The following is a 13,549-nucleotide window of genomic DNA, read 5'->3' on the forward strand; positions in this document are numbered from 1 at the left end:
GCTGTACTAGTTTGCATTCCCACCAACAGTGTAAGAGGGTTCCCTTTTCTCCACACCCTCTCCAGCATTTATTGCTTGTAGACTTTTGGATCGCAGCCATTCTGACTGGTGTGAAATGGTACCTCATAGTAGTTTTGATTTGCATTTCTCTGATAATGAGTGATGTTCATAAAGGAATAATTTACATCCTATAAAATTCCCTTTTATAACACAGTTTAGTGAGTTTTGACAAATGCCTACCATCATGTAACCATCACCATATTCAAGTTATAGGACATTTCTACCACACTAAAATGATAGCAAACTCCTGCTTTATCTCCTAACACCAGCAAGCACTAATAAGTTTTCTGTTCCTATGCTTTTGCCTTTTCCACGGTGTCATATAAATGGATTCACTCAGAATATAGCCTTTGAGTCTGACTTCTTGCACCTTGTTTAATGCATTTGAGATTCATTCTTGTTTTTACCTGTTTTCTTTTTCTTCCCTTTTTATTGCTGAGTGGTATTCTGTTGTGTGGATGTACCACCATTTTTTAAAATCCATTTACCAATTGAAGGCTATTTAGGCTGTTGTAGTTTTTCCCAATTATGAATACATCTGATATAAAACTTTATGCACATGACTTTGTATGAATGGGCTCTAGGGCACACAGGCTTCAGTAGTTGCAGCCCGTGGGCTCAGAAGTTGCGGCTCCCGGGCTCCAGAGCACAGGCTCAATAGTTATGCTGCATGGAGCTAGTTGCCCTGTAACATGAGGAATCTTCCCAACCAGGGTTCGAACCTGTGTCTCCCGCACAGACTCCTCACCACTGACACACCAGGCAAGCCCAAATAGGCAAGTTTTTTAAATAAGAAGTTTTAATCAGTGCCTGGTTGTATATGAACTTAATATAAAATTGATCCATTACCCACATCCTTTGATTCATCTCTGTCATGTAGTATTAGGATACTTATTTAGCAAATCTAATGTGTTTTAAAAAGTTCAGTGCAGTTCAGTCACTCAGTCGTGTCTGATTCTTTGCGAACCCAAGGGCTGCAGCACGCCAGGCCTCCCTGTCCATCACCAGCTCCCGGAATTTACCCAAACTCACGTCCATTGAGTCGGTGATGCCACCCAACTATCTCATCCTCTGTCATCCCCTTCTCCTCCTGCCTTCAATCTTTCCCAGCATCAGGGTCTTTTCAAATGAGTCAGCTGTTTGCATCAGGTGGCCAAGGTATTGGAGTTTCAGCTTCAACATCAGCTCTTCCAATGAACACCCAGGACTGATCTCCTTTAGAAAGGACTAGTTGGATCTTCTTGCAGTCCAAGGGACTCTCAAAGGTCTTCTCCAACACCACAGTTCAAAAGCATCAGTTCTTCAGCTGCTCAGCTTTCTTTATAGTCCAACTCTCACATCCATACATGACTACTGGAAAAACCATAGCTTTGACTAGACAGACCTTTGTTGGAAAGAAAGAAATAAGAAGCCATTCGTTAGATTAAAATATCAGTGTAAATCAAGGCATGGGTACATGGGTGAGTTATATTTCTTATCATCAGTTGTAATGTACAGTAAATTCTCTGTCCATGGGATTCTCCAGGCAAGAATACTGGAATGGATTGCCATGCTCAGCTCCAGGGGATCTTCCTGATCCAGGGAATCAAACCCAGGTCTCTTGCATTGCAGGCGGACTCTACCATCTGAGCCACAAGGGAAGCCTATGGAACATGTAACAAATATCAAATTAGAAACACTATGGTACATTTCTCAGGACGAATGAGTTTACAGTCTCATGAGTCTCTACTTATAGATTTATAAATAATTTTATAAGAACAGAGTGATGATAGTTATGTTAGAGGAGCATGTAAGGGGTGACCTATCCAAACTTAGTGATGCTGCTGCTGCTGTTGCTAAGTCGCTTCAGTCGTGTCTGACTCTGTGCGACCCCCTAGACGGCAGCCCACCAGGCTCCTCTGTCCCTGGGATTCTCCAGGCAAGAATACTGGAGTGGGTTGCCATTTCCTTCTCCAATGCATGAAAGTGAAAAGTGAAAGTGAAATCGCTCAGTCGTGCCTGACTCTTAGTGACCCCATGGACTGCCGCCTACCAGGATTTTCCGTCCATGGGATTTTCCAGGCAAGGGTATTGGAGTGAGGTGCCATCCTGTAAATAGAGATCTGAAGGGCTGTTAGCCAAAGAGGGGAGAAGAGAATGTTCCGGACAGAGGAACCAGCTTATACCAAGATTTTGTTTGGCAGGTGAGAGAAGAGCACTAGGGCAAGAGAATTGAGGATGCCATCAAAGAATGTTCAACTTGACTACAGAATGAGTATAATAGAAATAAAATTTAGAAAGAGTAAGATGGACTAGAACAGATGAAAAAAATTATTGGTTGGGAAATTTCCAGAATGGCCAGAGAAAGTTTATTGTATGAGGGAGATAGGCCAGGAAGGTAAATAGGATTGGTGGTTGACAACGTAGTTGTGACTGTGGACTAAAAGTATTGGACAAATCATTAGAATTAGGGAAGTTAAAAAACTTCAGATAGAGTCCAGGGATACCGACATCCACCAAATAACATGAACACATTCGTATTAATAGACTTGCATGGAGTCTCATGTCAGTACATTGGGAAACTGAGCTAAAATGAAACATAAGTGTTTATTACAAATCTTCTCAACACCTTATGCCCCGTGAAGCGCTCAACAAGGAATGCAATGTGCAGCTATTCCCAGAAGTGTTAGAACACAAAGATTTTATTTTATTTTTTTGAGAAACATTCAATATTACTGCTCTTGTAGGCCATGCTCTTTTTGCCAGAGAAGTGATAGCATTTTAAAGAAAGAATTGATTGTCTATACCTGACAGTGCTCACATTGCTAACTAATCACTTTTCTACACCTCTTGGCAGTGGTTCTCAGACTGATGTAAAAGGGAATCCATCACTTGGAGCATTCAAAAAAAAAACAGGCCAGACTCCTGGAATGCAGTCTCAAGAATCTGATCCAGTAGGCCTGGGCTTGAGCCAGGGGATTGGTAGTGTATCAGGCACCTCAGGTGATTTGGACATGTTGCCAGCAGTTGGCGTGGATTCAGCTGGGCGTGCAAAATTTCTGAAACAGTTTTCAATATTAGCTGCACACTAGAATCATCTGGAGAGCCTTTAAAAATCCCACTGACCAGGCCATGCCTCATAGCAATTAAATCCAAGTCTCCAGAGTTGCCTCAGTATTTGTTTAAAGCTCCTAGGTGATTCCAACATGCAGCCAATTAGAGAACCCGTACTCCTAAAGATTTATTGTGGAAAGCCTTAAGTTTCTTTGGCTCCTTGGGACTTGGAAATATTTCATAAGATCTATAGCTAATACTCCAGTAAAAGCTTGGCCTGCCTCTGGGTTAATTAGCTTATCAGAGAAAGCCACCTAGAGTTTTCCCCTTTCTCTAGGGAGGAACAATTCTCTCGGAGAGTAGTTTTTAGCCTCTTTCTCCAAATAGTACCAGAAGGAAATTCCTGAGAAGAAACAAAACTCAGAGCTATTATAAAATTCTAAATTGAAACAGAACCACCATAAAAAAAAAAAGAAAGAAATGGTTCCAAAAAGTTGTCTTTCCCAAGAGAATTCTGGTTCTGTCACCTTTAGCTCTTATGTGATCACATCCCCAGCTTTTTAAAACAAGAAATTGCTTGGATGAACTTTACAGTGTTTCATAGCCTCAAGTTTGAAGTTCTCTAGTAATTTCTTCTTAGATGGACTTAACATCATTTCTCTTTTCTGAAGTATCACCAACTTCAGGCTCTACCAGGAGGATAACCTACTGTGATGGAGTTGAATCTTAGAGCACACACTTCATACATGACTGCTTTTCTTCCTCTCTCTTCTCCTTTTCATTTTGCCTCATCAGAGGACATGGTGAATGAAGGAAGAAGCAAATAGCAAAATAAAGATGGCCAGTATTTGGGAATATGACATCCACCTACCTTCCCCTGGTAAAACGTAGGCTGTATCTGTAACAATTGTTGGTTATAGGACTGTGGTTCCGTATCGTAAATCATTAGCGCTAGATGTTTCTCAGGATTAAACTATTTTATATTTTAGGAGAAAATACCGTGTATTGTTACACGAGCAGGATCTTGAGCATCACTTTGTAATTAAAGATGGATATTTCTGCAGCACAGCAGAGTACAAATTGCCTCACAGGGAATTCACCAATGGTGGTAAGAAACACCACCAAATGAGCTTGCACCAAAAAAGAAACATTTGGGTTTTAAAGCTCGTTTGGATATTAGAATTGTAGACTATGGCATCCTGGAATTCCGACCAATTATAAAAAACATCTTTGTTCTCTCTCTTTTTCTTCCTCTTTTTTACTTTTTATCTTGCTTCTGGCTTTTATGGACAACATAATATGTTTGTGTAGAGATGAGGGCCTTTGTGCATATCATCCCATTTAATCCTAATCAAAATCCATTCAAATATGTATTATTATTTCCACTTTACAGATAAGAAAGCCAGATCTCTGAAAGATTAAACTGCTTGGGAAAATGTCAGTTGCTACAGAGCCCACCTTCAGACACTTGACATTCACACTACCTGACCACAGCATCCACTGTGCCCCACGGCTTCCTTACCAATAGAGTGAAGACACAAATCACTGAATTCAAGATACCATATGCACAGATCCCATTTTATGTTTAACATAAAAGCTGATTGCTGATAACTTCCAATTAAAAACCAAAAGCTGTTTATAATCATCCAGAAAGAAAGAAATGGGACAGTATTTAAGCTCAGCATTTGGTCCAGCAATATAACATCGGCTTTTAAATAGACAAGTGCTTTATCCAAGTAAGTCAATACTTAAACACTGAAATAATATATAAAATACATTTTGTAGGTGTCCCGAATCCAACCCATTGAGAATGGTCAAGAAGAAAATTCACAGGGAAGGTCCTTTAAAGATTGTCTCGCAAGACTCTTCAGCTGGATAATGGGAATCAGCCGCTGTGAACACCTTCAATTAAGGCAATAAACGTATGTGCGCTCGTGCGCACTGGTATTAGAATTGAGTTGCAAAGCTAAGGCAAATACAAAATATGTGTCCTTCTGTGCAAGTTTCCATTATAACCAGAAGGGATCTAGATACTAGATCATTTTGGTTATTATTGTTATTTTTATTATTTATAGTTCAAATATATTTTGGTTTATCACTGATATTTCACTCATTAATGGTAACTTAGCATTCCTCAATCAAATAGCCCTTGATAGTAGTAACTTTTTTTGTTTTCTTATCTGAAGTGCTGTTTTTACATCTCCCTGTATTTTTTTGAGGAAAAATAGTGAGTGGCAGATCTCACTAAGTAGCAAGTTATTGCCAAATTTTCATGTCATAAATAAATAACAATTTTGTTTTAAGTAACTTTAAAATTCCAAAGTATAATTTATACAAATGGGATATAGGATAAATAGAAAAATCAAGATTTTTAACATGGAACTTAAAGCTTCAAAAATTGACATACCAGGGACTTAGAGTTTATCAAATTTAAGAATCCAAAACTACTTTTCTGAAACAAGTACTTATTTTTCCATGGGACCTCTGCACTCAAGGACTGGATTCAATATTTTGTTCACTGACTTGCTGTGGACTTGAATGAACACTTTCTAATGGATATAACATATTCTAATCTTCAGCTCTTTGGACTCAAGCTCTGTTAACTTCTCTGTACACCTCTATGTGTGGAATTGCACTGATGAATTTTATGACCACTTTCTTCTTAAGACTCTGAATTAAGCTTCTGTGCATGAATTTTTAGTTTGCCTATTGAAAGTTTGCCCTGTCGACTGATAAGATTTAATATTGCATATAAAGAATTCAACCAGATTAAAAGGTGAAACCCCTTCTTGCCTAGTTTGACTCATACAGGTGAACTGAAAATATTAAGTGCAATTCTGATTTTTTTAATATTACTAAAAAAAATGCTGATGGGGAAGTGAGCAACATCATAACTTCCTGCATAGGAATCATACCATCTGAATATTTCAAGTCATGCAATTACATACATATAATTGTTATAATAGAGAATCATACAGTTTTATAGATGATAAGGATTTTACTTTGTCCTTTCTCTAGATTCTTTCAGGAAAAAACTATTCCTGTGCTAGAAGAGAATTCATCTTATCTCTTAAAGCCTACTGAGGTTAATAGTCCATCTCTTTCATTCTACGATTTGGGTTTGTTTGCTGTTAGTGAAATTAATGAACAGATGGCCCCTGTGCTCTCTGTACACTCCTTTCATGTACTTGGAAACTATTATTAAATTTCCCTTTAATGTTTTCTTCCCTATGCATAGTCACTTCATTTTTTTCTTTTCATCTGTTTATCTCTCTAACTACCACCTTTAAGTAATAAGTCCTGAGCAGAATCCTTTTAATTCCAGCCAAGTAGGTAAAGCCATCTCAGAGGTTAGAACTTAAGTCTGATGTGAAAGTGTAAGGGTACTGATTAGAAAAAGCAGGCTTTTCCCCAGAGTCCTGGGATCTAAAAGTGGAGTCAATCTGGAACCACAATTACCCTTGAATTTAACCTGGTTATGACTTAGCATAAAGAAAGGGGTACTATTGCTTGGAATTTATAGCAGTGACAAGAAGATCTAGTGGTCACCAAAATGTGCTTTTAAATGGCAAAACCTAGATCTTAATAGCTCACTTACACTTATCTGTGCAATGCCTTGTTTCTAAGGTGACCTTTTATCCGTATTTGGGACAGCCCCAGTCTAAGCCACCGGAGAAGGCAATGGCACCCCACTCCAGTACTCTTGCCTGGAAAATCCCATGGACGGAGGAGCCTGGTGGGCTCTGACTCGCTAAGAGTCAGACACGACTGAGCAACTTCATTTTCACTTTTCACTTTCATGCATTGGAGAAGGAAAGGGCAACCCACTCCAGTGTTCTTGCCTGGAGAATCCCAGGGATGGGGGAGCCTGGTGGGCTGCCGTCTATGGGGTCGCACGGAGTCGGACACAACTGAAGCGACTTAGCAGCAGCAGCAGCAGCAGTTTAAGCCACAAGGGAAGTTCAGCTGGTAAAGAATCTGCCTGCAATGTGGGAGACCTGGAATTGATCCCTGGGTTGGGTAGATCCCCTGGAGAAGGGAAAGGCTACCCACTCCAGTATTCTGGTCTGAAGAATTCCATGGATGGTATAGTTCATGGGGTCGCAAAGAGTCGGACATAACTGAGCGATTTTCACTTTCACTTTCAAGCCCAGGTTTAGATGAAAATTTATATGCTCTCCCTACAGTCACTGCACATTCTTTGTCACTCTCCGCTTTTTTACCTGTCACTTGGTTTTTCCTCTGCTTGTTTTCTCCCTTGCATTGATTATCAGTGATTTGTTTCTGTTACTTTCTTTGCTTTATTAAGGTCTTTTAATACAGGAAGTCCCCTACATATGAAAGTTTCTAATTTTCAAAGATGCAAATGTGCATTCTCATGTCCAGTCACGTAAGTTAGTTCATGTGTCTGGCGTACATTGTCACGTGTGTGTATCCTCTGCAAGTGGTTGTGCATTTGTGTACTTTACAGTACTATATTATAGAGTACAGAAGTACAGTTTCTTTATTTCAAGCCCAGGATGTCCAGAAGCATTGGTGACATAGCTGGTACTGCTAAGAAGTGCCAACTGTTATACCATACTACTATACTTTTCAAGGTACTGTACTGTAAAATTAAAATTTTTTTATTTTTTGTTTGTTTTTTATGTATTATTTGTGTGAAAAGTATTACAAACCTGTTACAGTACAGTACTACATAGCGGATTATGTTATTTGGCTACCTAGGCTAACATTGTCGGACTTATGAACTCGCTCTCAGAACAGAACTCATTCATTTGTGGGGGACTTAGTGTATTTCTTCCCTGGTGGCTCAGAGGTTAAAGCGTCTGCCCACAATGCGGGAGACTTGAGTTTGATCCCTAGGTTGGGAAGATCCCCTGGAGAAGGAAATGGCAACCCACTCCAGTACTCTTGCCTGGAGAATCCCATGGATGGAGGAGCCTGGTGGGCTACAGTCCACGGGGTCGCATAAGAGTCGGACACGACTGAGCGACTTCACTTTCACTTTCCTTTAGTGTATTTCAGTTCTGCTTTCCAAGGAGATGGTCCCTTCACTCAGGATCATCGTTAGTAAATTTAATGAGCCTCGTGTACATTATTATTTAGGGTAAGAGCACATTGATACCTAGGCCAGTGGCCTTTGGAGCAACATCTGTTTTCTCTCCCTTGTTTAAACCTCCTTTTGTTTCTTTCCAGTGTCACATCTTCACTCTTTCTTTACCCACCAGTTGCCACAGACTGATTAATCTTCCATTTATAACTTAACATCTTTCCAGAAATTACTATGTGCGGGGCCCTGTCCGGAGGAGTGACATTCCTGTCAGTTTTGCACTGAAACACTGTGTATTAAATTGTATTTTTTCAGTTCACAGATTTCAAGTCCCTGTGGGGCCACTAGAAATAAAACTATGATGTACTGTTTCCTCAGTTCTTATGGCTTTTTTCTATCATAGTGCAATCTGTAACTCTGAAAGATCTCTTTTGTCTTAAAGGCATGCTTGTGCTTTTGGAAGGAATACTCAAGAAAACTTAGAGATGAGACACTGAATTAGTCAACATTTTTATCAGGACTTTTTGTTTTTAATGGGAAATTAAACTTTCTAAGGGCTTATCAGGAATTAGTAAAAAGGTCCACATGCTCTGGTCACTACTGATTCTTACTGATACTGTTTTTCTCTAGTAGGTTGAAGTGGGTAAGACCTAGAAAAAAATGCCTTAAGCAGTCATCAGTGATATTCTTCTAGTTGTGGTTAATATGCCTCGATTCAGTGAAAATGAATTTATTCACATATATTCAAAACATGTTTTAGCTATTCAAAACACCTTACCTTGTAAAGTGCCACACATACATGGAAGAAATCTCATGGCATGTGTTCATTATGTGAAATTCTAGTTATGATATCTTTGACTTACAAAGAGTCAAAGCTACAATGAAAAACATTCTAAACATGTAATTTGATGGTAAAACCCTTTTGTAACGCTGCTATTATTGGTTTGGGCTGTCACTTATGTTAGCTCCTGACATGACCTATATGTAGCATGATTAATTATGTCATATCGATTTCCACTGCAGTATTTCAGCAGCCATATTGCATGTCTGAAACCATTTAAATATTAGCAATTCCACAGGGTTCCTTTGTACACAATTCAGTTGCTTAAAAAAAATGTAAAAAAGTCTCTACAACGAATTCTCTGGTTGAGGTAAACAACAGAGATTGCAGTCTGTAGTCTGGATTCATGCATCAAAAATGAAGTGTTTAAAGTAGATCTTTGTCAGCTAGCAAATGCCATTTCAGTCTGAACATTTCACCACTCCTTCTATGCCATCTGTCTCACAGGGAGCAATTAATCTGAAACTCCAACATGCGACATTAAAATTCCATTAACGCTGAACAGAATATTAACATGTCTGGCATTACCATTTTTATCTCTCCAAATTTCAATGTTAATTTTGAATAAGGCAGGTATAACATTTTCCTCTATTTGGTTAATTAAGAATATTGGATAAAATATATAATTAGTGGCTAAATTGATATAATAATATATGCAACTCATTTGAATAATGCTGAATGTTTTTGCAATTTAAGCGTATCTGGGCTACAACTTTATATAAGACTACTGATTATCTGTAAAAACACCAAAATCTTTAACAAAGCCAGTTTTCCCAAGACTCTGACTTTGTAATTCCTTTTTCTGTTTGCAGAACCACATCACTGCCTTCGCAGAAGTCACATGATATTGAAGCAAATGGTCTCTCACTGCATTGGACATCATCCCTTTTCACCATCCATTCGTAACACCCAAAGTGTGTTTGATGACAAAAAAGGTTTATAAAGTTGTATAATCATTTTTATAATTTAAAAACCAGTGTCACCTTATCTGTTTCCCCCACTAGACTGTGAGCTCCTCAAGGGCAGGACTGTGTCTTTCTTCTCTGTCTCCCCTAAACCTACAACAAAGCCTCACACAGAGTAGGTAGGTGTTCAATAAAAAAGTGATGACCAATGAATAAAAATTAATTCTGAAATAAAACATTCATTTTAATTTCTCACAGAATCACTGAGATTAAGTGAAAAGAAACCTCTATACGAGTCATATTTGTGTGAGACGTCCCTCCACTTTGAGCTAGTTAAGCTTTTTAATTTATCATGTATCTTCTATTTGGCAGCATACCATATTTCATTCGAAGTGGACTTTGAAAGTCATGGGGGTTTTTATTTCATTATTCAGCATGACCTTATTTCCATTCTAACAGATTTCAGTGTGTGAAATTACTTTACTTTTAGAAAGTATGTTCTATACTAAAATAATGTTTGCACATAATATAATGCTATATTTCACTTAAAATACCATTCATACTATAAATTCTAAGACTGGTGCTTCTGCTTTTGAAGGTGAAAATGCCAATTTTTACTGTAATAAGTAATGTATCATAATTAAAAATTATTTATTTGGATTTTTGTTCCTGACAATCGTGATTTAATTGTTGACTTGTAGTTTTTGAATGCAGGCAGTGTTTAGGATAGTCTAAGTGACTGAATCCAGCAATCGTACCTATGTAGTGAACAATTGTCCACAGATAACCATCTCAAGAGTGGTCAAAGGCTCCATTCTTTGGCTAGTCCAAGTTTCCACATAATTTAAATAGAAAAGAATCACCCCCAGACAATGCAGATTAAATTATATAAATGCAAGAAATATAGTCAATGTATTTTGCTTTGCATATTTGTAGTAGTTTACAGTTTACAAAGTATACTGTACTTTGTTACTTCATCTAATCCTCACAATGAAAAAAAGTGAAAGTTGCTCAGTCGTGTCCAACTCTTTGTAATCCCAAATCCTCACAATAGCCCCAGGTAAACCGTTAAGAGTTTGGCTTTAGTGTTACAGATGAGAAAAATAAAGACAAGGCAGGGTCAATAACGTGCCCAACTCCACACAACTAGCATGAGGCAGTTAAAGTTTAAATTCAGATTTAGCATTCTTCGTAAATATGCCACAGCTGCCATATCATCTGGACACATCGAGGCCTTTCAGTGGTCAGTGGAGTCCTGGGCAACCACCTATATGTCGAAAAATGAAAAAATGTCAAAATAAAGTTATAAAAGTCATGTATTAGTGGTATTAGTGTTTTAAGGATAAACACTTTTCAAAATACAATATACTAATCAATTTATAATCTTATTTAAAAATAATGTCAAGAATCTAGATGTGAGGTCTTTGTAAAGTCAAAACCTCAATCAGCTGTCTCTCCTGCAACCCTCCCACCCATGCCCTAACCCCACCCCTTGGGAGAGGCCCTGAGGGGCATCCCTTACACTGAACACGTGGAATCAAGAACGAAAGTTATAACATAAGGAAAATAAATTGGACTATGACAAAACCATTCAACATATTCCTCAACAATAACTGTGATTTTCAAAGCTACACAGAGTAGCTTTGTCTTATGTGAGTAATTGATTGAAAAGATTCTTCTTAACCTTGACAAAACTAAAGGACATAAATTTTTAAGTTTTTATGCAATTTTAACAGAAATCAAAAAGTAAATATAACCGAAGACTTCTCCATTACCCTCAAAATAGACATAACTTACTCTTTTCATCACTGTAGGATTTAAACTACTTAAAGCAGGACCAGAAAAGCAGAAAACTCCTATTTCTACCTTTCAGACTTCTCTAGCAAGTTCAGTTCTGGAGGAAATTTAGAATACTAAAAAGCTTGGAAAGCCTTGACACTCTTTAAAGATTTTTTTTAAGGCAGTAACAGTGGTGGAGGATTCACTTACTGGAAATAAAAGTGGAGGAAATGATCATAATATTTTAGGAGGCAGGATTACCAGTAACACTTAAAGAGGTCTGTTTTCTCAGTTCTAGCATCAGTCTTCAAGGAATCAGTCACAATTTTCTTGTTGGAAGCCATATATATATATATATATTTGTACTTTGCTAAACCTGGTCTGAATGCAGGAGTTAAAAATTCCTCAGAAATCCAGATTTAAACCTGTAATGTCATCTGTAAATATAAATGTCATGGACCCAAGATTGTGTAATGAATGATCTGGCCATGAAGGAAATTCAGAAGAATAAAAAGATACACATGCCTAGGGCAAGAAGTCAGCAAAGAGCCCTTAACCATGATGCTGTTACTGAGAATAATGAAAACACATTAAAAAAATACTCATTTGTAAATATGTATATATATAGTCTAGTAAAAGCAGACAAACACATATCTTTCTGATAAAGACATCTTTTTATTCTACTTACTTGGGGCCCAGGTCAGTATAAATTGGTCAACCTGAAAATTTCAGTAGTCTCTGTGTGCATGGCAGAAATTCTGCACATGTTTTATCTGATTCCTAAGAGTATCTAAAAGGATCTTTTATGTTAAAAGAGAGGTGAACCTTCTTTGACAGACTTTGTCTATTCCACTTCTAACTGGGCCTCTCTTTTCTCAGGATCTATCCTAGCCAAATATCTCAGTTACATTTACCATACAGTTTCCTTTGTGAAAGAGCAGTAGGGGAAGAAATAGTTCTCTGCTGTGAGTTGTATTTTTCAAATAAAATATTAAAAATAATTAAAAACATTAAGTATGATTTTTGTCCCATGCATTAATTCTTTCTTGAGGGCAGAGGAATAAAGAATGCTTGCTATCCTGATGAAAGTCAGATTGCCATAGTGACTAGAGACTGTTTGGAAGGGCATCACGTGGTTCTGATTGGACCGGTCCTTTGGGCAGATAAATGACCCCCTGCGTCCAATGGGCCATCCTGGGATCTCATCAACTTTCTTATTTACAAATCACAATCTTCTGGAGACAGCCTGGGATATTGAGCAGGTACACAGTCTACAACATACTCTTGTACCTCCTACATGTGAGCAAGGTGCTGAAGAATAGAGTTGGTCAGACATTCCTTCATGTTTTTCTGTAAGTTGGTTTTAGTCATGCTTAGTTATTTTAACTAAGTCTTTAATTTCATTTGAAACAATTTTGCTAGATTGTCATTGTTGACAGATGTCATATCAGCATGCATTTTTAGAAAAAAACATCAAAATTGGTGAATTTTTTGTGGAATCCTTTTAATACTGAAGATGGGAGGGAAAACAACATTTTTGACATATTATGCTTTACTATTTCAAGAAAGGTAAAAAGAAATGAAGTGCAAAACAAGATTTGCATTGTATGGAGAAGATGCTGTGACAGATTTGAACGTGTTGAAAGTGGCTTGAGAAGTTTCAAGCTGGAGATTTCTCACTGGATGATGCTCTATGGTCTGGTAGACCAGTTGAAATCAATGATTAAGTCAAGACATTAATTAAGAATGGTCAATGTTATACTACACAAGAGAGAGCCAACATACTCAAAATATCCAAATCAAAGCAGTGAAAATCATTTGCACCAGCTTGGTTATGTTGACCATATTTCCATATGCAATACTGCATTTTGAAATGTAACA

At 37.8% G+C, this 13,549-nt stretch overlaps 1 protein-coding gene across 2 annotated transcripts in view; it reads left to right on the plus strand.

Annotated features, from left to right (window-relative positions):
* The window catches only part of PLPPR5 (phospholipid phosphatase related 5), a 143,630-nt gene extending 133,114 nt beyond the window's left edge, over window positions 1-10,516 (plus strand). For both annotated transcript variants that reach the window (XM_055585010.1, XM_055585011.1), the window contains exon 6: window positions 9,797-10,516. In XM_055585010.1, coding sequence (XP_055440985.1) covers window positions 9,797-9,829 — 33 coding nt within the window. In that variant the 3' untranslated portion in view covers window positions 9,830-10,516. The remainder of the gene's footprint in view (window positions 1-9,796) is intronic.
* The last annotated feature ends 3,033 nt before the right edge of the window (window positions 10,517-13,549 follow it).

The sequence above is a fragment of the Bubalus kerabau genome, chromosome 6 (genome assembly GCF_029407905.1).
Source record: "Bubalus kerabau isolate K-KA32 ecotype Philippines breed swamp buffalo chromosome 6, PCC_UOA_SB_1v2, whole genome shotgun sequence".
NCBI classification, from domain to species: domain Eukaryota; kingdom Metazoa; phylum Chordata; class Mammalia; order Artiodactyla; family Bovidae; genus Bubalus; species Bubalus kerabau.